This window comes from Vicugna pacos, chromosome 11 (assembly GCF_048564905.1).
Source record: "Vicugna pacos chromosome 11, VicPac4, whole genome shotgun sequence".
Taxonomy (NCBI): domain Eukaryota; kingdom Metazoa; phylum Chordata; class Mammalia; order Artiodactyla; family Camelidae; genus Vicugna; species Vicugna pacos.
In genome coordinates, this window is record NC_132997.1 from 38,153,790 (window position 1) to 38,177,423 (window position 23,634).

At 47.2% G+C, this 23,634-nt stretch overlaps 1 protein-coding gene across 1 annotated transcript in view; it reads right to left on the bottom strand.

Annotated features, from left to right (window-relative positions):
• Positions 1-23,634, bottom strand: part of WDFY4 (WDFY family member 4) — a 269,557-nt gene that overhangs the window by 126,440 nt on the left and 119,483 nt on the right. Inside the window, exons 28-37 of the mRNA XM_072971154.1 lie at positions 21,939-22,038; positions 19,798-20,003; positions 18,878-19,047; positions 16,672-16,797; positions 11,550-11,714; positions 8,654-8,857; positions 7,891-8,005; positions 6,283-6,440; positions 3,195-3,433; positions 1,273-1,394 (exon numbers count right to left, since the gene is read on the bottom strand). Coding sequence (XP_072827255.1) covers positions 1,273-1,394; positions 3,195-3,433; positions 6,283-6,440; positions 7,891-8,005; positions 8,654-8,857; positions 11,550-11,714; positions 16,672-16,797; positions 18,878-19,047; positions 19,798-20,003; positions 21,939-22,038 — 1,605 coding nt within the window. The remainder of the gene's footprint in view (positions 1-1,272; positions 1,395-3,194; positions 3,434-6,282; positions 6,441-7,890; positions 8,006-8,653; positions 8,858-11,549; positions 11,715-16,671; positions 16,798-18,877; positions 19,048-19,797; positions 20,004-21,938; positions 22,039-23,634) is intronic.

The window sequence follows — 23,634 nt, forward strand, 5'->3', positions numbered from 1 at the left end:
ACCCTCCACAACTGAGTCCTGCCTGCCTCATATGTCCAGAGCTGGGGAACATGATGGATGGGCTCAGTGAGTCTCTTTCTCTCACCCCTAACTCTGTTAGATATCAAAGAGATACCCTGCCTAAGCTCTAGGTAACCAAATAGCTCCCGCCAAACAGCTCCTTCCAACCTTGACTTCTATGCTGGCCCTTCAGGGCAATGGACACTGAACTCAAGACTGTGCCCAGGGTAACAGACACTGAACCCAAGACTCTGTCCTCTCTCCTGGCCCTGAATCATGCTTCCAACTAGCTACCCATCTTAGTGTCCTGGATTAGCAGAGATATGGACAAATCTACCAAGCCAGGTCTACCTGCTATTCCCCCACAAATATAATCCCTGAACTGTGCCGAAATTCCTTCTGATCTTGGACCACTGGGTCCCCTCTTTGGTACCAGTCTGTTTTTCTCATCCTAGGGGGATGGACATGGCTTAGTCCACTCTACTAGCTAAATCCCAAAATGCAAACGTTCATGTTGTAATTAAGACTGTGTCAGAGTAACCTTTAAACTCACAAGGTTCTTGACCACTGGCTTTGGGCACCTATTGAACCAGAAAACAAGGGCCTTTGTTACCATCTGGTATCACAAGATAAGTGGCACAGTCAGCAAACCAAAGTTGTGGGAAAAGGTCTGCGGAGGCTTCCTGGATCCAGAGGGAGCAACCTTTCAGACACATGGATCTGACTCACAAATTGCCAATCCCTTTAACTTGATTTGATATTTTCAAATCCAAGAATAATCTCCATTAAGCCAAAAATCTCATAAGGTAATGGGTTTCTTTACTCCATCCCCATTGTCTAGAGAGGAAGGCTGAGAGGGAGCTAGGTGATAGCCTTGGGCTGAGGGAGATGGCGTGCCAGTCTGCACAGCTAGTGGTCCAAAGCAAAATGCAAGAGATCACTTGAGAAGTTAAATCAACTGACAGTGAGGTCCTCTGGGATTTCAGTTACTACGTCAAGTTCTTAGTCTAACCAAGTCCCACAGAGCTTTCCCTTCATCTACCCACCCATTCGTTCTAATACACAAAGATCACCCCGATTTTCTATCTCTATCAGGTTAACTTGCAGTATTACTACACTATCCTGGGATTTCCTAGGGCCTCTTCTGGCCTTTAAGAATCTCCTTGGTAGTATAGGCTTCCTTATCTTAGGAAGGATAAACGGAAGAATGCAACCCTAGCAGTTGCCACTATCCATCTACTCCCCCCCAAAAAACCAACAAGTAAAATATACCATCGGTCAAACTTGGGAAGTCTTCCCCTGGTCTTTCTCTCACTTCTTCATTTGGAGAAAGAAAGACTTGGTGATAAGGAGTCATTCTGGGCTTGGGTTCCAATCCAAATCCTTCTGGATAACTAGCAGACAAGAGATTGTTCACTGTAAACTCCAGTTCCTTTGGGATCATTTCATCGTTCTGTATTACAAGTGATCATCCTGCCCACTCAGTACCCATCAATATGAAAGAAACTTGTCTAATGATTAGTTGTCTAAGGACAACTTCCATGACCGATATTATACAGAAGGATTCTGGAAAATAAGAAAAACATCTTATTTTTATTCCTATCCAACCCATGTTCCGAACAGGCCCCCTCAACACTCTCCTGGTTTCTCCATCATGAAAATTGGTCATTTCTTTTTGCAGACTCCCAAAACAATGAACTCTGCCTTCGTTTGGCACTGATCTCACCCATGTGAAATGGGGCCAGGGCCAACTTCATGGGCCTGCGACTTGTGCAGTTGTACACGGTCAGCACTCAGAAGGACCCCATGCTTGGGCTCTGCAGTCACCATCCTGAAATTCTCTGGATTTTTTGAACAAAGGCCCCACATTTGTATTCTGCTGCAACCTTGCACATCATACAGATGGTTCTGAGTGGGGCACAGTAGTTTACATAGTAGGTTCCCCACAGACCATATGCTTCTGAGCTCCTGGTCATGTTCATGTCCACCTGCCCTCTTCTCTGGGTCCCTCACTCAACAAAGCAGACTAGATACGCAGTACATGTCTGTGGACTGAACCAAAAGTGATAAACAAGGAAATGAAAAAACAGCAGCATATGAGAATGTCCATTTTTGAAATTCCTAGAATAAAATCCCTTTAGATTTTGGAGGCCATTTTGCTATATACAGGGATTTGCGGAGGGCAGAATTTCATCACACAAATCAGTTGGCTTTCTGTTCCTCTTATCTGTGCTTCCAGTATGGAGAGGGTCTAATTCTTGAAATGCAGAAAAGAAAGAAGAACTTCCCCAATTCAGTCCGTACACTGAAAATGGATTCTTTTATTTCGAACACATAAAAAGGCAAGGACCTCCTCTGGGCTAGGAGCATTCTCCTATGCTTCTCAGAGCGTTTAAGACCTGCCAGCTCTTGAGTTTTGCTCAACAGGATTCGGGGAATTTTTTTTTGTCAAGTCATCAGACACAGTTTGTGCTGGGGTAAATAAAACTGAGAACAAGTGTAATATCCCACAGTCCTTCCTCTACGCTCAACACAGTGCTGTTAATAAGAGCTAATGCTCTCAGGCAGTGTGATGCCACGGCACCCGGTGATATGTATATACTGCCACACAGAGGGAGAGAAAAAAATTCACAAAAAGATCTCACACGTCTTCGAAATTTGGACTTCAAAAAAAGGATTTCAACAAGCTTAATTTAATTTCTTACTAGTATTTCTTACACAAGGGTACTCACGGATGTCATTTAATGTCACAAATTGTGTGCATGTTTTTTTCTTTCTACAAGCAAAATTATCCCTGGCTTGCGTGATATAATTTATTATATATTTCCCCCATTCTAAGAGGGCATTTATTAAATATTTGTATTTCTGAAATCTGGCCGCGTCATAAAATCAATGTGTATATTTAACGCTGGCATTTTCTGCCCCTTAATGAATAGATGAAGTTATCTTACAACCTGAGAATTATGAAAATAGGGTAAATTATTATTTCATGATCATTCTAGCTACTCAGTGACGTGGCCAGGTTTGAGGATGTAACTTAACCATTTTATCAAACACTGCATATAATTTGGACAACCAGATCAACAAAAGGATTGTATCATTCATAACTGATGAACTTTAATCAAGTGTCCCTCTAAGGCTTTCTCTCCTGCATCGACCACTGGTGGGCAAGGAAACAAGTGGGCAGCTCTCACCTTCTCGCACTGAGCAGCAGAAGACAATGCATGAGGCATAGGAAGAAGCTGGCGTTGGAATTATATGTGGCAAAGACAATGTCCCAGTGTTCCTGTAGAAAGCCCAGGATGGTGAGAAGGCTGAGGCATTCGGAGAGGGACTGCTGGGGCTTGGAGAGGCAATAAAGAATGACTTTGTTTAAACTGCTGTATAAAGCACTGATGACAGTGTCCCTCTGAGAAGAGGCGTTCTCGATGACCTGTGCCATAAAACAAACACACACACATAGACTTGTGAACACTAAAGCTTAGATACCGACCCAGTTAACTGCAAATGATACAATCTCAGATTTTTTTTTCTGTATTTCAAAAAGTGACATGATTTTGAAATCAAATAGGACCATTTTCTCTATCTTGGAGCTTCTATTTAAGTGAATAATCAATAAAGGGAATTCAACCATTTGGATTTACCAAAAATTGGTGTAAAAAAATTGAAAGTTTACTGCAACCGTATTACGGAAAATAGATATGGGAACCAGAGATTTCTAAAATACGGGTAACATAGTTGACATTCAGTTTATAAGAACATGCTATTAGTAGTGTCTAATTTTTTAAAAATGTTATTAACTAGTAATGGTATAGATTACTATTAATAGTATTATCAGTATTATCAGTATTATAGATTGTTACAATAGTCAAGTTATCATGCTGAGTGCTTTGCATATATTTGCATATATTTACATATATAGCCTCATTTAAACATCATAACAACATCGTGAAGTAGACTCTAAGATTATCCCACATTATGGATAAGAAGGCTGAGGGTCTGCAAGGTTAGGTGGTCAGTGAGAGTCAAAGCCACACAGGACACTTGAGCCATGCTCTTAACCACCATATCATCTAAAGGAGATGTGATGGGGGAGGGCATAGCTCAAGTGGTAGAGCGCATGCTTAGCATGCATGAGGTCCTGGGTTCAATCCCCAGCACCTGCTCCAAATGGAAATAAATGAATAAACCTAATTGTCTTCCCCTCATAAAACAAACAAAACAAGCAAAACGTGGACTTTGATAAAGGAGATGTGAGTCCAGTGAATTTTAGTACATGAGAGATTTAGAGGGGGAAGGTAGAAGATCCTGATTTGTACTCTTACCACTGAACTCACCCATCTGTTTGGCTTCATTGAAAAAGAATCCATAGAAAAAAAATACAAATTCTTCAGTCTATTAGAGAGGTCATTTGTTAGTTATAGATTGCTCTCTTTGAACTTCATAGGTAACAAGTGTTTATACTACTGAAGTTGAGTTTTATTTATATCTGCTGGAATTTGGGGTTCATGTTTTGATCATCATCCTCTCCCGCTCCTCAGGTGGGTCACATCTTTCAGGGTGAGGTTAAGAGCTGTGAGAGGCACAGACAGCAAGCAGGAGAGAAGAATGGCAGATGTGGGCAGAGGAGAGCCCTTGGGCCTGGTACCCCCTCCGAGGACACATCAGCCCCACAGGCACCCACTCTTTGGTATCAGCTCCGAGTATTTGCTGTCACCACTGGGGAGCTGCTATGGACTGAATATTTGAGTCCCTCTAAAATTCATTTGCTGAAACCCCAGTGTGATGGTATTTGGAGATGAGGTCTCTGGAGGTGATCAGGTCAAGAGGATGGAGCCCTCAACAACGGGATTAGTGCCCTTATAGGAGAAGACAAGTGAGAGCTAGCTTCCTCTCTCTCCATCATGGAGGATACAATGAGAAGATGACCATCTCTTAGCCCAGAAAGAGAGCCTTCAGTGGACACCAGATCTGCTGGCACCTTGATCTTGGACTCCCAGCCTCTAGAACTTGAGAAATAAATGTTTGCTGCTAAGTCGCTTACTCTATGGTATTTTGTATCAGCAGCCCAAACGCACTCAGACAGGAACTGAGTGGCCACTCTCATTCTCAACTCAACCTCCCAAGAATCTGACTTCAATCCCCTCAGAGCTGACAAGGGGTATTTCTCCTGCTCACATTTATTCTTGAAGAAGCCTCTGAACACATTCTTTTCAGGTTGCCCAGAACTGCACATCCTCCAGTCTGCCTATCACTCTAGGAATTGAGCCGAGGCCCAGTCCTGGTGTCTGCAGGAGACTCCACAGATGCAAGGGTGCTGGGGACACTGATGTCACTGTCTCTGATGCCTAAAGAGGAAGGAGAGGGACTGTCCTGGATTCTACTGCAGAGAACACACCAAGAGCTGCTGGCAGGAGTTGCTGGAGGCAGATTTCAGCCTGGCGAGAGAAGGTGCTTTCCAGCAATCGGGTGTTCTGCTGACTGGAACCCCTCATACCACAGAGACCTCCTCACACAAAGAGGGTTCGAGGAAAGAATGAATGGCCACTTGTCAGGAAAGATTTCCAGAATGAAATGGGAGGCAGGGACCAAAAAAAAGGGTTCAATTCTAGAATTCTGAGATTGTATGACTGTGTGTGTGTGTGTGTACGTGTACAATAAAGAACATGTACACAGGTGCACATACGCACACACATATTTACATCTCAGGGTATATCTACAAGCATGTATTTGCATGTGTGGGTATGTATCTCCATCTGTCTGGGGAGAGAGAGAGATGGAGAGCACATGTAAGAAAAACAGGACCAGGTGAAAACAGACTCTTGCCTTGATTTCTGGAAGGTCCACATATGACAAATAGAGGTGGATACTAAAGAAGAATATGAAATAGGCCTTTTGGAGATAAAGATCCTTTTGGCCCTTTGTTGGTGAGGAATAACAATAGTTAAGATTAAACCAATATTCACCATAAAACCCCAAAGGGCAGGCGGGGTGTTAAGGTCCAGCAGGGGATAGAGCTCAGGTGACCGTGCAGGGGCTGCGGCTCCTGATCACTGAGACAGATCTCAGGCAGCCAAAGGTGAGACCCTTGCGGGGCAGGCAACAGCACAGGAGTTAGCTGGGCCGTAAAGGTCCACCTCCTGCCTCCCACCCATCTCAGATTCTATTTCCAGGAAGGTGGCAGGTCAATCTGGACCAAGTGGACAGCAGCCAGCAGTGCGTCACACAGAAACCTGGTGAGTCAGCAGAAGCCTCACCACCATGGCCAACCTGGGGTCTTACCACCATGATGTGCTCCGTGATGAAGAGAAGGATGTGTCTGGGGTCTGCTGAGAACATCCCGCTGTACAGCTTCTCCACCAGCTTCTGGGTAAAGTGGGAGATGCTGGCAAGTGAAGGAGCAGTGGCAGCTTCTGCATTTGGCGGAGGCTCTCTGCTGCCTGGGGGGTTGCGGGAGGGTGACAGAGCCAGGCTGAGAAATCAGGTTTGAACTGCCTTTTCTCCACAACAGTTTCCAAGCCCCTCTTGGTAGCCAGCCACAACTTACTCACCTCTGTATGGCCCACTACAACCGTCTGTATGTGACCTGTTGTTCCAAAAATGGGGTAGGTGCCCACTGAACACATATTTTTTCAAAGCAAACTGATCTTGAACAATCTATTCAGGGATATAAACCAAGTGGGGAGGAGGCACTGCTTCCAGTGGCCATTTGGAAGAAGAGAGGATGAGACTGTAAGGCACAGGGTAATAGGACGGCTGTCGTGATGACCCACAGCCCCCAGTTACATGGGGCAGAGGGTGAAGCTGTAATGTCAATCATCCATCTGGGCTCACCTTCACGGCAGGCACTGTGCTCACATATGGATGCAATGGTCTCAGCTAATTCTGTTAACGACCCTCTAAGGGTCCTCATTCACAAGGTCAGGCACCCACCCGGAGTAGCACCACCGTCCAGTGACAGAGCCACACTCAGAACTGGGCTCCCAAGCCCACCCTCTTCCCTGCTCCTCTACCCTACCACACTCAGACAATTCAGAAAGACCAAAAGTCAGGGTTCACACATTGTGGGGCAAGGAGTCCAGAAGATGAATCACATCACTGAGGATTCCGTGCCTCAGAAACTACAGAAAAGACTTTTGTTTACTCTTATCTGGCAGGTACAGCTGCCCCGGAACCAAATATTTCAAATGAAATTTCAATATCTTATCTCAACTTCTTAGGGGCAATGGCAGTGTCTTCACCCAGGCTTGTTTAAGAAATACGTGCTACACCAAGGACCTACTTACTGTACAGCACAGGGAACTATACTCAATTTCTTGTAATAACATAATGAAAAAGAATCTGACAAGAGACTATATATGTATGTATATGTATAACTGAATCACTTTGCTGTACAGCTGAAACTAACATTGTAAATCAACTACACTTCAATACAATTTTTTTTAAATAAAGCATATCGCATTAAAAAAAGAAACAAACAAACAATGCACTGTGCCCAGGCATAGGTGAGTGGAAGATGTTAAATTTCAGCTGACACCTTGAGTCCCCTCATGGGAAGAGGACAATTCTACTGAAGCTAGAGGGAACTGATTTGGGCCCAGATGACAGGACTTCCTATCTCCAACTGGCCCAACGATGGCAGGGGTGACATGGAAAGTAGCAAGCAGGCCATTGAGGGGGCCTCAGGGCAGGGTCAGTGCGCTCTTGCTACAGACTCATGGAGGGACTGACCCACAGGTGGAGGGAAGCTCCCCAAGGTTCCTAAAGCAGCCTACCGTCCTGCAGCCCGGTCTTGCTCTAGGGTCCTGGGGCCAGCAGACTCGTGGCTTTCCTGCTCAGCTGTCAGCTGATTTGTGTCAGTAACAGTGAGGAGCAAGCACCCCCACTCACCTCTGAGCCTCGGTGTGTGGCCTCCACTCACCACGTGGAATATTTCCATGGTGGAAAGCAGGACCTCAGACTGGAAGTCTTGCTTCTGTTGGCTGGTGGCATTGTCTGGACAAGCCTGGAAGCAAACCCTGGACTAAGATAGCAGCCACATGGCCATCAGGTCCACTCAGGGCCAACCGGGTGCCCCTATTGGGCAATATGTTAATACTGTGGCAGCTGGAGTGTGGGCTGCCAACAGCTCCCAACTGCCTCTTCTCTGGGGCATGGCCCTCTGCTGACCAAGTTGCCTCATCCACCTTCCCAGGGCAAGGTGGCAAGGGGTTGGGGGTCCACAGCCAGGGACCACCTGGCAGGTGCCTCAAGGTGGGGCTGACTCTGGGATGGGACTAGGCTACTGCCGAGGCCATTTCCTCCCTCCTCCTCCTCCTCCTCCTCCCTTCTCTGCTTTCCTGCCCCCAGTAAACCACTTCCACAAAATCCCTGCCTCAGGCTCTGCTTCCAGTAGATCTGGCTAAGACCTGCCCTCGTTCATAAATTCACTTGCTGCTGGGTGAGCTCCCTGCTCTGCCCGGGCCTGCAGTTCCCTCCCACCAATCTCTGCAGTCCCAGAAGGCGTTCCTGACCACCAGCCAGCTGGCCTGGGTGAGCTCTCACAAGGGGTCAGCCCTCGGGTCTCCCTGGGCATACCCCGCCCTCGTGGTGCCCAGGCCCTCCCAGCCCCTCTCCCACAGCCCACAGCTCAGTAACACCCTTTCCAACCCACCTCCAGGAGCACCTCCAGTGGCAGCCACTGCTTAGGGTTGGGAGCCATGAGCAAGAGCTCCTTCAAGAGCAGATGCATGAACTCCCTCAGCTGCTTCCGCGTGGGATGTGACTCGGCAGGAGCCTGGAGACCCTCCGCAGCGCTGCTGCCTTCAGCCGCAGCCCCGGGACTGGGAGCGTTCTGGGCAGGCTCAGTCACAGCCCCCTCAAAGACAAGAGAACCCCAGCGTGAGCAGCCTGCCCAGCCTCAAAGCGCTTTCACGCCCACCTCTGAGGTGCGCACGGTGGGGTCACCATCAAACCCACTGACGTGTAAGGAACCTGAGGCTCCGAGGAGGTAGGAAGTTCTCCTGGGGTCCCAGGGCTCCTCACCACACCAGGTCCTGCTGAGGTCTCTGAATCCGAGGCAGTGGGAGTGGTGGAAGGAAGCTGGCCGCAGAGCAAGGGAGACCTGTAGTCCCAGCGAGGAAGCCCGGGATGTGTCCTGGGCAAGGCGTTATCCTCCTCGGAGCCACAGTCCCCATCAGTCAAGAGGTAATGATAAAAAGGCTCTCACAAAGACGCAACGAGGGAACAGTGCACGTGGCAATGCCTGGCCCCAGTGTACCATCAGGAAAGCATGTCCCATCTTCCTGTGGAGCCCTCACCTTTACTGCCTGCCAGGCTCTGCTGACGTTGACAGACAGGACCCTCAGGTGAAAAGAGAAATAGAGCTTCAGCCAGCCCTGGGGTCCCAGCCCTGCAGCACCTTGGCCTTCACTGTCTCAGTTTTACATTTATTAAAATACTGGGAGATAGACGGGGTGGGGTCATCAGCCCGGTACGTCCAGGAGGACACGGAGATGCTGGGAGGCTGAATGACATGCCCAAGGACATGGGGCCAGGGTCTCCTGACTCCCAGCCCATGGACTTTTCACACGTTCATCTGTTGGCACCTCCCTTCACTCATTCATAAAATTAATGCAGCCATTCTTAATTAAGCCATAAAATGAATTTAACGGCACCTAGGGAGGTGGTGACTGCATTAATTAGCTCCATGCGGCCTTGACTGGAAAGATGCCACATAAAATCACAGCAAATCAAAGCCTTCTGGTCACCAGCCTTCTGCATGAAGAGTCTCTCATGTTTTCTGTGCAAACAAAGGCCTTTTGGAGAGGACCTGGAGCTGAAATGGGGAGAGGAGCCCTGGGGATTAAGAGCTCTGGAACTGGGGGCGGGCTCACCCACCACAGGCTGGGAGGTGACTTTGGGCCAGGCCCTCCCTCGGGCAGGAACTACTGAGCACGCGGAGGAAGAGCCCTGGGTCAGAGTGCGCTCTGTGGCTGCCGGTGCGCAGCCGGCTGGAACCCTGACTCAGCAGATGGAGGGTCTGGCCTGTGGGTGCAGGGGCTGAGGTGGGGATCTGGGCTGAGAATGTCAGGCTATCGACTTCGGAGCCCTGGCCCTCTCTGGGTAGGGGGAGTAGTGAGGGCCAGCCTTCCTTCCTCCCTGCCTGGCCCGGGGCACCTGTGTGTGGGGTCCCATCCCCCATCCCTTCCAGTACTGCCTGCAGTGCCTTCCTTTGCTCTTTATTGATTCTTTTTTACTTCCTTTTCTACTACGTTGCTTTAGTTGCTATTAGCCCATCAAATCATTTCCTCTTTTTGCAAATCTTCTAGTCATTTTATTAAAACTAATTACTCTTAAATTTTATTTGGCTATTTAATCTTATTTTAAACGCAATGATGGAAAGGACATGGGCTTTGGGGTGAGAGAGTGAGGTTTAAATCTTGGCTCTGTCACTCACTAATCACGTAAGCTGTGGTATGTTTCATCCCCTCACCATTTTGTGGGATGGGTCTTACAGCCCCACTGAACCAGGAGGAAACTGGTCAGTTTCACCTCCCCGAATCTCTTTCCACTTTAACACCGCCTGCATCGGGTGCCCGTTAGGGTGTGTGAAGCCCCAGGTCAGGACCATTGCAGGTGTTCAGTAGATGGAGGCTGTCACCATGAACGCACTGCTAGAAAAGATTAGCTTAAAGAGCATGACCATTCACTCACTTCATCTATTAGCAAACAATTATGGAGCAAACACTACCTGTGTGCACTGTGCCTGGCATGACTTCTAAACCCTCTACTTACCAACTGTGCCTAGCATGTTCCTTTGGCTACTGGTTTGCAGCCAGGTGTGGCTAACTCACTCTCCCAGGCTGGGTCTCAGCTCCTACTCCACCAGCGTGGGGTGATGAGCAGGCCTGTGCCCCTCCTCCTCCTACACCTGCCCTTCACCGGTCCCCGCCTGCTCCTCTCAACTCCCAGATGCTCTCAGCACAGAGTCCCCTGGACCTGCTGGGACTGGCTCTTGGTCTCAAACTCACTCACCTCTCTTCCCATAGCACTTCACTCTCATCTCTCTACCCCCACAGTCAGACCTCGTCCTCAAGACCCAGTCGGTCCCTTTGCCCTCCCAGCTGGGCCTCGGCAAACCCTCCGATGGCCGCAAACAGGAAGGGTCCTGAGAAGACAGGACGCTGTTGCAGTTCCGCCCCTCCCCTGCAGGGGGCGCCGGCCATGAGCTTCCTGGGATCGACTGTGTTGTTTGCATTATCAGCGTGTGGGTATTCCACATAAAACTGGACTCCATCTACCATCAAATTTCTCATTACTGAGATTCCTAACAACTCAAAAAGTTACTGAATCGCAAGCCGAAAATGTCCTGAAGCTGCATCTTTGCCAAGAGAAGGAAAATCACCCAAGTTTTTTGCTTAAGGTTTCAGCCAAGTTGCCTTAAAGTGTATTTTAATTTGCAGGTGGTGGACCAGGGGTGGGGATAGGGAGGAATTTTGCCCTTCACCCTTGAGGGACAGTGCCGCTCAACCCTGGCTCTCATGGGGCGGGGAAGAGGCATGTCCTACCTTAGGGGCTCCCAGGGGGAAGGCGACTGCGGCCAGGGTCTGGAGGAACTCCGGGGCACGCCAGGCCGGATCCTGGGGGTAGGCGCTGTGCACGAGGCCGAGGAACTGCAGCACGCTGGCCGGGAAGGTCCGCTCCCACGCGCCGTCTCCAGAACCTGTCGAGGGCTGAGGGCACACTTGGTGAGAGGTGGTGAGTGGGTGCGTGACTTGGGGGGCTGCACAGGAGGACCTAAAATCTAGGCAGAAGACCTCCTTTCTGAGACTCTCAGCAAGATATCTCATTGCAAGACACTGAAAACTGTGGATTAGCAGGGATACTGGTCATCACCTGGGGCAGGGTTCAAGGGCTTCACACAGATTCCTCTTCTCACCTCACAACAACCCCCTGAGGTAAGTTTTACATGTATCTCTATTTTACAGATGGGAAGACAAAGGTACAGAGAGGCTGAGTAGCTTGTTGATGTTCACCCAGCAGGCAAGGGGCAGAGCCGGGAACTGAACCCAGGCAACCTGGCTGTCAAGTCTGTCTTCCCCATGCTTTCTATGTGGTAAGACATGGCTTCTGTGAACAAGAAACTTGCCAATTAGGGTTGACCCCAGCCTTCACTGGCTCCATGCTAACACCCCCAGCTCTAGCTCCTGCCCTGGCTGATACATGGATAAATCCTGTCCGAGGCTGCCAGGGCTTAAGGAGCCCCCTCCCCACCAGTCAGGGGTCTGGAATGGATCATGTGGCACTGAGGTGATATACAGTGCCCTGAGGGGACCTGGGCACCTGTCTGCCCCACACTATAACCTGGTCTTAGCCACCTGGCGCAGCTTCCATCCTGGCTGCACCCTAGTGCCCTGCTGGAGCCCAGCTCCCCTGACCAGCTGTGTCCTGTCACTGATCCCAACCCCAGTGTATCCAGCTGCTGCCTGAGGTCCTTCTCTGTCCTGGATAGCCAGCCTGGAACTTGAAAATTGACCAAGCTTAATATCAGGGTCACTCCCTACCTAGCCACGCCAACAACCAGACTGAGTGACCCTCAGCCCACTCTTGCGGGTGTTCCAGGCAGACGTCGTGTCTTCCGTTGGCCAGTTACTCAGCCCCAGGCCCTCCCACTCACAGCTTCCTCATTTACCCACCAGCCTTCAGTCCTGGCCCCGCGTACATGAGTCAGGATGTCCCGATAACCAAGTAAATACCAAATGCCTAGAACCGAGCCTCATTCTAGAAAACTCAATCCTGACTGAAAAAAGAAAGGGGACAACTAAAGAGAGGTTTAAGACCTCTTTCCCAAGATCTTGTGGGTTTGGTTTCAGCTGAGCAGGCAGGCAGAGGGAAACTGCTCCTGGAGTTACCTGCATCTGGCGTCTCCACCGAGTTCTTACAGCACAATATTAGATTTAGAGGAAGTACCAGAGGTCGGAGTTCAGAGACCTTTTTCTGGAGTTAGTCTGCTGCTTACTAACAGTATAGCTTTGTATCACTTTCTTAATCACCTTACACATCCAGTCCCAACTCTGCAAGACAAAGATTGTACTATGACCTATTTCATAAGGTCATGAGAATTAAATGAGACATTTTAGTGCTTCAGGCTTATTTTCACAGTGAGGAGCACAGGGTAAAAATAGAGGAAGTTGGGAGATAAAGTCAGATACAGAGGACTTGAACTCTGGGAAGAAGGATTTGAATTTGATGCACTGAACAACAGGCACCCCCTGAAGGCCCTTAGGCAAGGCAGTGCCCTGGGATGAAATGCTAACACTGGACACACGTGCCTCCACCATGCCCTCACTCTGTGACCCTGCCTGAGTGGGTTAACCTCCACGGCTTCAGTGTCTACATTTGCACGAGGGAGATAATTCCGTCTTTTCCAAAGGATAGCTGCATGCAATAAAATGGCTAACATCTACAAGATCAATAATGCTAAATACTGACAAGGCCTGGGAACAACTAGAACCTTCGCAGACTAAGAGCTGGTGAGTGTAAACTGGCACTTCACTTTGGAGAACTATTCTGCAATATCTGCTAAAACAAGTCACGTGTACAGCTGGTGACCCACAATTTCACTCCTGGGTATATTTCCAACAGAAAGGATTATGTATGTCCACCAAGTGATACGTATAACAGCTTTATTCATAACCCAGGATGGATAAACAGTGATCCATTATCACAATAAAATACTACTGAACAATAAAAAAAGAATGAATTTCCAAGTGAATCCCACAAACCTAAAGATGCGTGAAAGACGCCAAACGCAAAGGAGTACATGCTGTCTGATTTCACTTATATCAAGTTCAAGAACAGGCAAATGAATCTGTGGTTATCACGAGGCAGGGGAGTAACAGCAAACAAAGTAAGGTTCCAAGCAAAAAATAAAATATAATAAACTGAGAAAGCTATATTAGCATTATTCACTACAATTACGTCCCCAACCTTTCTCTCTTATCTTTCTGGTTTTTGCCTTTTGTATTTTGATGCTTTTCTATCATACTTGGTGAATGATGCTTTCATGGCAAATAGCTTCAATGAACCAAAATAATCTTCCAGTAACTTTGCTTTTGTTACATGTTTGTTAGACCCCAGTAGGTGGGGCCCTGTTTTCTGACCCAGTTTAAGGGTCACATCTGTAGCACACCAGTTACCCATTTTATGTTTGTTATTAAAATGTAAAATGTTTGGCCTAATTTTTTTACTTCTCTGTGCATACTGTATATTTTCTTTATTTTAAATGCTTTTGTGTTATTCCTTTGATTTGCTCTTTCTAAATAACATTAATTGATTAGAAAGTTAAAAAACTCCTTACACTGCAAATGGAAAATATGCATTTTTTTCAGGCATCCCCAAATTAACTGCACATTAGGGCTACAATGGAACCATGAATAAGTTTCCCAAAGTAGGAAAGCATAAACATATGTTCTGCTAGGACAAAACTGAACTGGAAGGGGTAACAGCAATTTAAATTTAAAAAGTCCCACCACAGAGACACTGAAAAATATGAGTCAAAAAGGTCTTTAAAACTTCAATCACAGAAACCCTAGAAAACAACAAAAAATGAAGATGATGTCAAATATCAAAATCTTAAAACAGCTCCCCCCCAAAATCAGGAGAATGATAAAATATATCGAAAGTTGGCTCTTTAAATAAATCCACAAGTCCTCAGCTCCTTAAGTAAGGACAGGTGAGGTAAAGAGAGAGCATGCATTTACAAATTAAGGATAAGAAGGAAATAATGACACAGAAAATTAAATGAATTAAAACAGACCACTTGGGCAAACTGAACAAGTAGGAAGAAGTTCTAAAAATACCAATTACCTAAACTAGGTCAAGGAGACATTTAAAAGCCTAAGCAGGGCAATAATGGAAAAATTCAGGCCCCGGAATTTTCATAGGAGCAATTTAAATAATACAAGAATAATGAATTTAGCATCTTCTTGAATAAAAAGAAAAAAGCCCTTTTTTCAATAAAGCTAGCATAATAGTGATACCAAAGCCTGAAAGCATATAAAAAAAGAGAACACTACAAGCTAATATCACTTATAAATATGAGTGAAAATCAGAAATAAAACATTTACATGGAGACTAAGGAAGTATGCTAAAAAAACAATAACAAAATGGCAAAGTGAGATCTTTGCAAGAATGCAAGGAAATCTATTAATATAATTCATTATAGGGAACTGGTTAAAAGGAAAAAGCATATGACCATCTAATTATATGCTCAAAGAGTGTTTAATAAAAATTAAGTGCACTCCTGTTTTTAAAAAGAGCAAAGAGCTTGATCTGTTTTTTTTTTTCTTTTCCTACTCAACACACGCACGGCAAAGATGGCAAAAGATGAAACAGGCAATTCAGAGTAAAATAAATAGAGATGGTTAACACACATGTGAAAATGCTATTGACGTCAGTAATAATAAATGCAAAAGAAGTCAACTATGAAATCACCATCAGTTTGGCCTTGTCATCGAGGCTGGGAAGCCTGGGCCAAGCACATCTCTACGAGATGGTGAAATGTATGTGAGAAGGGGAAACGTGTATGTATAATGTCTGATGCAACCTTCCTGAGAAAGAAAATGCAAGAAGTACACTTTGACTGATGATCCAAAGTGTACTTCTTGCATTTATATGAATTTATATGAAGGGGGACATCAAACTGGAGAATAGAGATGTCTACTCAAGAAAGCTCATAATGAATATTTTGTAATAACGAACATTCTGAGATACAACACAAATTTCTATCTACAAATAATGAATCCCAACAACATGTTGAGTTCTAAAAAAAAAAGGCAGAAGGAATCTGCAGTCTGATCCTCCAAGGATATGGTAAAATCTTAGGTGTCTGGAAGGATACGTCACTACAGTTCACAGTGGATCTCTGGATGGGTGTGTTTTGGGTGATTTTTACTGTCTACTTTTTTTTTCTTGTTTAAATGTTAGGTAATCATGCAATTAGGGTTTCCCCACACATACCAAACCTCCAGCTGCCCTTCGAGTCTGCAGAATGAAGTCAGGATTCTTCAGCCTCTCATGCAAGTTCTTGTGACCTGGCTTACGGTTACTCCTGTTCACAGGCCACATGCCCTTCGCTCCCTCGCATCTGCCTCCACATCTGAAACCTCTCTGCCCACCCTCAGGGTGGGCCTGGAAGGCCTGAATCAAGGGCTCTCCATGTCACATCTGTAGCTGGTGGGCGTCTGTCTTCTACAAGGCAGGTCTCCACCTCATGGGTCACCCACTTGAGAGGCCCGCTGTCCTGGCAGAGGTGAGCTTCTTGAGGGGAGAGGCCCCCTTTCCCCTCACAGGGCCCCTGAAGCTCCTGACTTAAAGGGCTTGCTCCCAAATGTTCCCTCTGACTGAAGACATTAAATCTCCCAGTGAAGAAAGTCAAGCATTTAAACAAATGGGAAGTAGATGTTTCTGGCAAAAGCACATAAACTCCACTGGGCACATATAGACAGGGTTTCCCATTGTGCACCTAAATTATTACCAGGAACCCAACCTGCCTCTTCCATCAAGACTTCTGAATAACACATCCTAATTATCAGCATTACTGCAAGCTGCCGGGAAAGGTCAAGGTTGACTTCCCGAGACCGTCTTCCCATCGGAGCCTCCTCTCAGCACGTGGGGAGTGGGTCTCACCTGGCTCATGGTGGCTTTCAGCATCTCCAGGAGCAGCAGGGCACCTTCCGTGCACAGCCCGGCCCGGAGGACCTCTTCCTTGTGGTGCTTATGCAAGAGCCATTGCAGCATGGCGTCCAGGCTGTCCTGAAAGAGGGGGCCAGGGCTGTAAAGAGACCTGTGGCTATGTGCCAAGAGGACCAGCCCTCCAGCCAGCACATCATGTTTCCCAGGGGGCCCCGGTGGGAAAGGCAAAACCAACCACATGGCAGCAGCCCAGGCGGCTGGCCTGTTCGGGGAATTTCAGCCCCCTGATGGCGCACTGGGGAAAGCGACACCTCAGAGAGGGTGCTCACCAGCAACTGGCGTCAAGTTCAGTTCTTTTAGTTCTTTTTGGTCTGACATCACAAATACTCAATGTCCCAATCAACTTTAATGAATTCTTGTGAGTGTGATGATAGAAAGCATACAACAAATTCCAAGGCTTTGGGGCAAGTGCAGAGCACAGCAGACAGAGCACAGGGTTGATGAGCTGGGTGACCTGACTTTGCCTCTTTAAAAGCTGCGCTTATGCAACCTTTTCAGCCTCTTGGCAGTTCAGTTTCTTTCTCTGAAATGAAAATTATATTATCTACCCCATGGGGTTGTTGAAAATATCAAACGATATAAAACATGTAAAAACATCTATCATGGGTCCTGACATTCAGCAAATGTTTGTTTCCTGTAATACGTTCTTAGAAAAATAAAAATACAGGGTTTCTATGAATTTGGGACAGTATATTAAGAACTTTACTTTGAAGTGTGATCTGTAATACTATTGGCATATATCGATTGAACTAGGTCAAATATGAGGATGTGCAAGAGGTGAATTTTCTAGCCTTCTATTTGCAAAGCCATGACCCTCCATCCATGTCGACTCAGTGAAGTTCAACTCAGCTCAATCAAGACCAGGAAGCAATTTCTGAGTCTATTTGTCAGGTGCCCTGGAAGATGAGTAAGAGTTGAGGTCTGTTCTTGAGGGGCTCAGTATCTCAGGAGAGAGGCAAGTGTAAAATGCAAACATGCTGGTGTCACATAAGGCATAAAAGGAATGCTTCTTGCTGTCTAGAGGTCTAAGCAGGAGGCGGCATCCGAGCTGAGAATGGAGGGAAGACACCTCCCCAGGCAGGTGATGGTGGGAGAAAGGGCTTGCAGGACAGGCAGGCACAAGGCTGCTGGTCTTATTGGGGAGGTGACTCAGGAGGACCACAGAACGAAAAGGCCAGCGAGAGAGGAAGTTAGGCTGGGAGACAAGTCAGACATGATGCTGGCCGGGGAGTCTGAACCTGATCCACAGGAACGGGAGCCAATGAAGCCTTGGATTTGGTGCAAGTCAGTGAGTTAGTGAGAGGCTGGCAAGAAGGTGTGTATCGTGAGTGTAGACTCCTCTTTGGAGAAATGTGGCCAAGGAAGGACAGAAGTGTGACAAACAGGACAGCAGCTGGTCAAGAGTGTGAGTCAAGGGGACAGCTCCTGGTTGTAGGTGGGACATAATTTACTACGCCTATGGTCTCTGAGGAAAGAGTCAGTAAAAAAGAAGATGCCGAAAACACAAAAGAAGGGATAACAGAGGAGGGCGGTCACTGAGGAAAGGAGGCAAAGGACGCCGGACTAGCCCAGAAAAGCTGCCCTTTGCAAGCAACAGTGGAGAGAAGGTGATCAAGAGGGTCATGGCATGTACATGTCGTGGGGGGGGTTCATGGGGGCCTCCACTCCCATCATGAGGTAAGTCATCTGAGCAAAGGGTGCCTGGGAGCCAGAAGACTCAGGGCTCACACTGGAGTGCAGGGGACTAGCAGGGGCGTGACTGAGGCAAAGGGACATGTTTCTTCGGAGGCATAAGCTGAGGCCCTACCTCAGTGGTGGCAGCCATTCGCCTCTCCACAATGCCCCCACAGTCATGTGATCTCTCCAGCTGTGCCCAGAAGGAGAGAGAGACTCACAACTGGGACTGATCGATCAAAACGGAGCCCCACTGGGAGGGACGATGGGAGGCTGAGGCTGAGGAAGCCAAGGGTATCTGCAGAGCTAATCAGGGGGGTGGGGCTGCCAGGGCAGGAAGCAGGTCAGGACTGGAGTTGGAAGACAGAGAGGGGAAGAGGGAGGGGAGTCTTAGGGAACCGCCTTGGTCACGTGGAATCAGAAAACCAAGAGTGTTGCCCCATCCCAGGGCGACCCGAGAACTTACTTTGGGCCCGTCCACCAGCTCCGTAAGAGGCGTCTGTAGGAAGAAGGTGGACACGACGAGGTAGACTTCCGGGATATGAACGTGGTGGGCCAGAGAGTCGCTCAAGACTCGGAAGCCAGGAAGCAGGCAGGGGCTCTGGTCGGGCACGGGAGGGTGGCTCCGCAGGCTCTCTGTTGATGCGGGAGGTGCCCAACAGCCACTGAGAACAACTGCGGTCGCTTCTAGTCGAGGACTCCCTGCCACCCGCCCATCCCATAGAAGCGCCTGATGGAAATACACGTCATACACACAGGGGCACAAGAAAGTGCTCAACAGGAGGTCCTTTCCCTGCTCCTGATGTGCCCATTTATTCATTCATTCATTCATTCAAAAACAGACGCTAATTTAGTGCCTAACTCCTTAGAGGTGACCAGACCTCTTTGTATCAGACAATAAGAACATAGCGTTTTGACAAAATATACAGAACCCCGGGCCTTCATCAGCTACTTACAATGCAATAGGAGGGACAGACATGAAGGAATTAAATACCCAAATAAATCTATGCTTGTGAATTGTGATAAGAACTACAAAGAAAAGAGAGTATAACAGAGGTGTCCTAATCCAGACGGGACCCTCCTCTCCTGGAGGAAGGGGCCTTAAGGAAGACCTCACATCAGGAGAGATGTGCTGGTGTCAAGGGCTGAGGAGGCACCCCAGGAGGAGGGAAAGAGCTAAGGAGACTTTGAGGAATGGGAAGAAATCCCAGCATCTGAAGGGCAGTGATGCCACGGGGAGATCCTGAAAAGGAAGTCAGAGGGGACTGGGGCCGATCGGGGGTCAGGGTCAAGGTGATCCTACTGCACGGGGCTGAGCAGGCCCCAAGCAGCCTCACTTACAGACCACAGGTGGTACCCGCCTCCCAGAGATGGCCACACACTCACCCATCATGATGTCCACGCCCTCGGAGCTGCGCTCCACCCAGGACCCGGCAGGCAGGCCGTCTTTAAATCGTGCGCGGAGGGAGGGGCTTGACAAAAAGTGCAGCAGCAGCTTCAGCCCCAGCACCACCGAGCTGGGGTGCACGTGGGCCTGCACGAACAGCAGGAACCAGTCGGGCCCCAGGTTCAGAAACATCTCTTCCTTTGTCCTGCATGGGGGAGAGGGGTCAATAAAATGCTACCAATTATCTCTCAGTCCACAAGCAAGTGACACGTCGGAAACACGGGAATAATGTGCAGCCTCACTAGTCACCTAGAAAAGTCAAGTTCAGGTTAACATCCAGATATCCCTTAGCAAAGTACACACTCCATTTTAAAAGACTGGTAAAATAAAATGCTGGCAAGGTGGCTGTGAAATACATGGAATTTGTCTATTAATGGCTGGAGTGTAAGTGGGCCAAAACTCTTCAAAGCAATTGGAAACTCTGTATCAATAGATGTAAAAATATGCAGGCTTTTGACAGCCCTACTCACTAACATTCATACTTACACAGCGTATGACTAACCACCCATCTAATTACATCAATGTAGTCATATAAAACACACAACGATTACTTAACTCCCTTTTTAAATAATTGGTCAAAACTAATCTAAATGGAACAGTCCAGTATGTATGCATCTTTATTGGTTTAGACAAAAAAAAATACATGTTTAACTGTCACTTTCAAAAATGAGTTTTAAAATGATGAGTCTAAAGAATACAGACTTGCTGGAGGGAAAAGAGGGAAGGGAGCTGTGCAGCCCATCCTCAGGGGCAATGGTTCAGCAAAGGACTCAGCCTCCTGAGAGTCAGGGAAGGATTCACCTTTGTTGGGCAGTGTTCTCAGCACCAGCTGCCAGACTCAGCATAGTGAGGGTGTGGCCACTGGAACTAGGAGTCAAGAAACTGCCCTCCTTTCTAGCCATGCCCCCGCTTATTAATTGGATGACTTTGGCAGAGTTCTTGATACGCTCTGGCCATTTTCCTTCATTATGATGATGATGGTGGTGGTGATGGTGACGGTGATGAAGATGATGGTAGCGGTGGTGGTGATGGTGATAATCAGCAGTTAGCTTATGGAATATTGAGAGTGCCCCAGGCACCATGCTCATGGCTATCCACATGTTAATTTCCATCTATGGCAGATACCATTTTTATCCTCATATAGATGAGTAGAAGAGAGGCATGGGGGCTTAGGTAACCCCCTCAAGATCCCTGCGGGCAGAGCTGGGATTTGAACCCTGGAAGTCTAGTTGTCAGACCCCAGATGCCTAAACAGTATACTACATTTCTTTTCAAAAAGTCAAAAAGGAAGATGCCTGCCTTCCTCATCCCCAAGGCATCTTCCAGTTCTACGATGCCTTGATTCTAGAAATATAAAGACTTTATAAGTAAAAGTATCTGCAAGGCTGTTTTACTGAGGGGTAACTCCCCACCCCAATTCCTCCCTGCCCCAAACACACGTACACACTGAAATGTCAACTCAGTGAGAGTAAGGACCCACTTGCTCTGAGAGAGGAACAGTGTCTGGCACACAGTAGGTACTCAACAAAGAGTTGTTGAATTCATGACTCCAGAGCTCAGATAAAGCAGGCAGGCAGTCTGAGAGAGTTAATGGAACTTTATGATTACACATTGTTTTGAAAGTTAATTGAAGGCAGACAACTCCTTTTTCCAACTTGGGGAAGTTACTAACAGTAAATAGCAGAAGAGTTTGGCAAGACTTTTCCTTGATAGATGTTATTCGGGCTAACAATTTCTCCATTCTATCGCCTGCCAAGTACAGGACATCAAAATCAGTAATTATCACAACTGCCAAAACAATAACAATTACACTGTAGCAATGGTGACGGAAAGAGTTTATTGTAATTATACCAAATCTGTTTCCAGTTACTCATGCCCGTTTAACATTTGCATCAGAATATCTTAGGGCAAGGTCTGCTTTATTGGGTGGAGAGAATATAATTTTCTTTCTGCCTAGTGCAGAAAGCACACTGTAGAAAACCAACTCAGAGATGCTAAACTTTTCATTAAGAAAAGGCTTTCATACCGCACCCTGTATGAGGCAGCCTCATGCCAAATCACTCTTTCTGGAGCTACTCACTCAGAGGACAGATGAAGTTGGGAAGAAGAGATTACACTGAGCAGCATCTCCAGCAACTGGTTTCTGAGCCAGATTGTCTTTCCAGATGTTTGGCTTCCAGCTACAAAAAAAAAAAAAAAAAGAAAGAAAGAAAGAAAGAAAATTCAGATTTGAGAGAAAACGGATGTAAAGAGACATAATATTTGCTGCAGTAGGCAATCGTATCTACCAAATGCTTCGTTCTCCCAGGAATTCGGGCATGGCTGGGGCTCGAAATTTTGGCGTTCAATTCTAGATTTCCATGCAATGATTAAAAAGAATTTCAGGCAATGTTCCTAAAGTCCCTTTAACTGGAGATGTTTTTGATGCTCCCCTTTTCCCCACGAAAAAAAAAAAATCCTGAAAATGGTAAGGTCAAATTTCTCTTCAAGTGGAAGAATGTCTTAAATTATCACAGACTGCAACATTCCCCGAGCACCTACAACGTGCTGGGCATTATGGGAGGCACTGGGGACAGAGTGGTGATGATTATGGTGCGTGATCTGGGTTTCTAGGCTAGGCCTCTGACATGTCTATGTTTGCACTGCAGTGTGAATTGTAGCAAGAGGTATGCAGATCCACTGGAAGAAGAAACTTTACGTCTGAAGTTTATTCTAACCCAGAAGGACATGTAAATACTGTCTTAATAGAAGATGTTTAGTTAGATAAAAGTTTCACAGTGGAGTCCCTACGAGAAGGAGGACTGACTAAACAGTGCACTGTTGGCCCATTATCCACTCATTCATTCCCTTGGTTGGCCAATTATTTTATCACCAATTCAGGGCACGCCCACCATGCTGTAGAGATATGACTGATGAGGGAGCTTGGAGAAGCAGAGTCAGACTCCCCTCTATTTGGATTCCAGCCCTATCTCTCATTAAGTTCCTAATCTCTCTGAGCCTCGGTTTTCAGATCTGCAAAATGGGAAGAGTAATTCCTACTTTTCAGGCTTGATCTAAGGATAAAAGATATTTTATCTAGATTGAGTAAGACGATCCAAGAGAATCTTTAGTGATAAGAATGTTCTCTATCTTCCCTGTCCAGTGAAGGCAGTAACCACTGGCCTCACGTGGTTATCAGGTACTTGGGACACGGCCAGTGTGTCTGAGGAATTTAATTTTTAATTGTAGTTAATTTCAATTAATTAAAATTTAAATTTAAATGGCCGTATGTGGCTAGAGGCTCCCATCTTGGACAGCGCAGACCCGAAGGGCCCAGGACAACGCGATCAGTAGTTAACCGTCCCCTTCACATCTGCCTTAGCAGAGGGAATGCAGAACATGATGTAGCTGCTGTCCTGCGTCTGGTTGAGGAGAGAGAGAGACTCAAAGGAACAAATCACAGACCTGCATGAAGGTAAGCCCAGGGACTCTAGAAGCACAGAGGAGGACTCTTAACTTGGCTTGTGGGGCTGGGACTGGCTAGTGAGTGTGGTGAGGGAGGGGGGTGGGGTGGGGCCTGCTCAGGGAACAGCACGGACAGATGGCAGACCATCATACGTTAGGATGTGGAAGTGCTTCAGAGTGTTGAAATTGGGGCTCATCAGGGGAGCAGGGCAGGGGAAAGCCACCCGGGAAGGCAGGTGGGGGCTGGGGCATGAAGGCTCCCACCTGCTGGTCTACAAGGAACCGGGTGTCATCCTGGAGGCCTTGGGAGCCATTCCAGGTTGTGAGAGAAG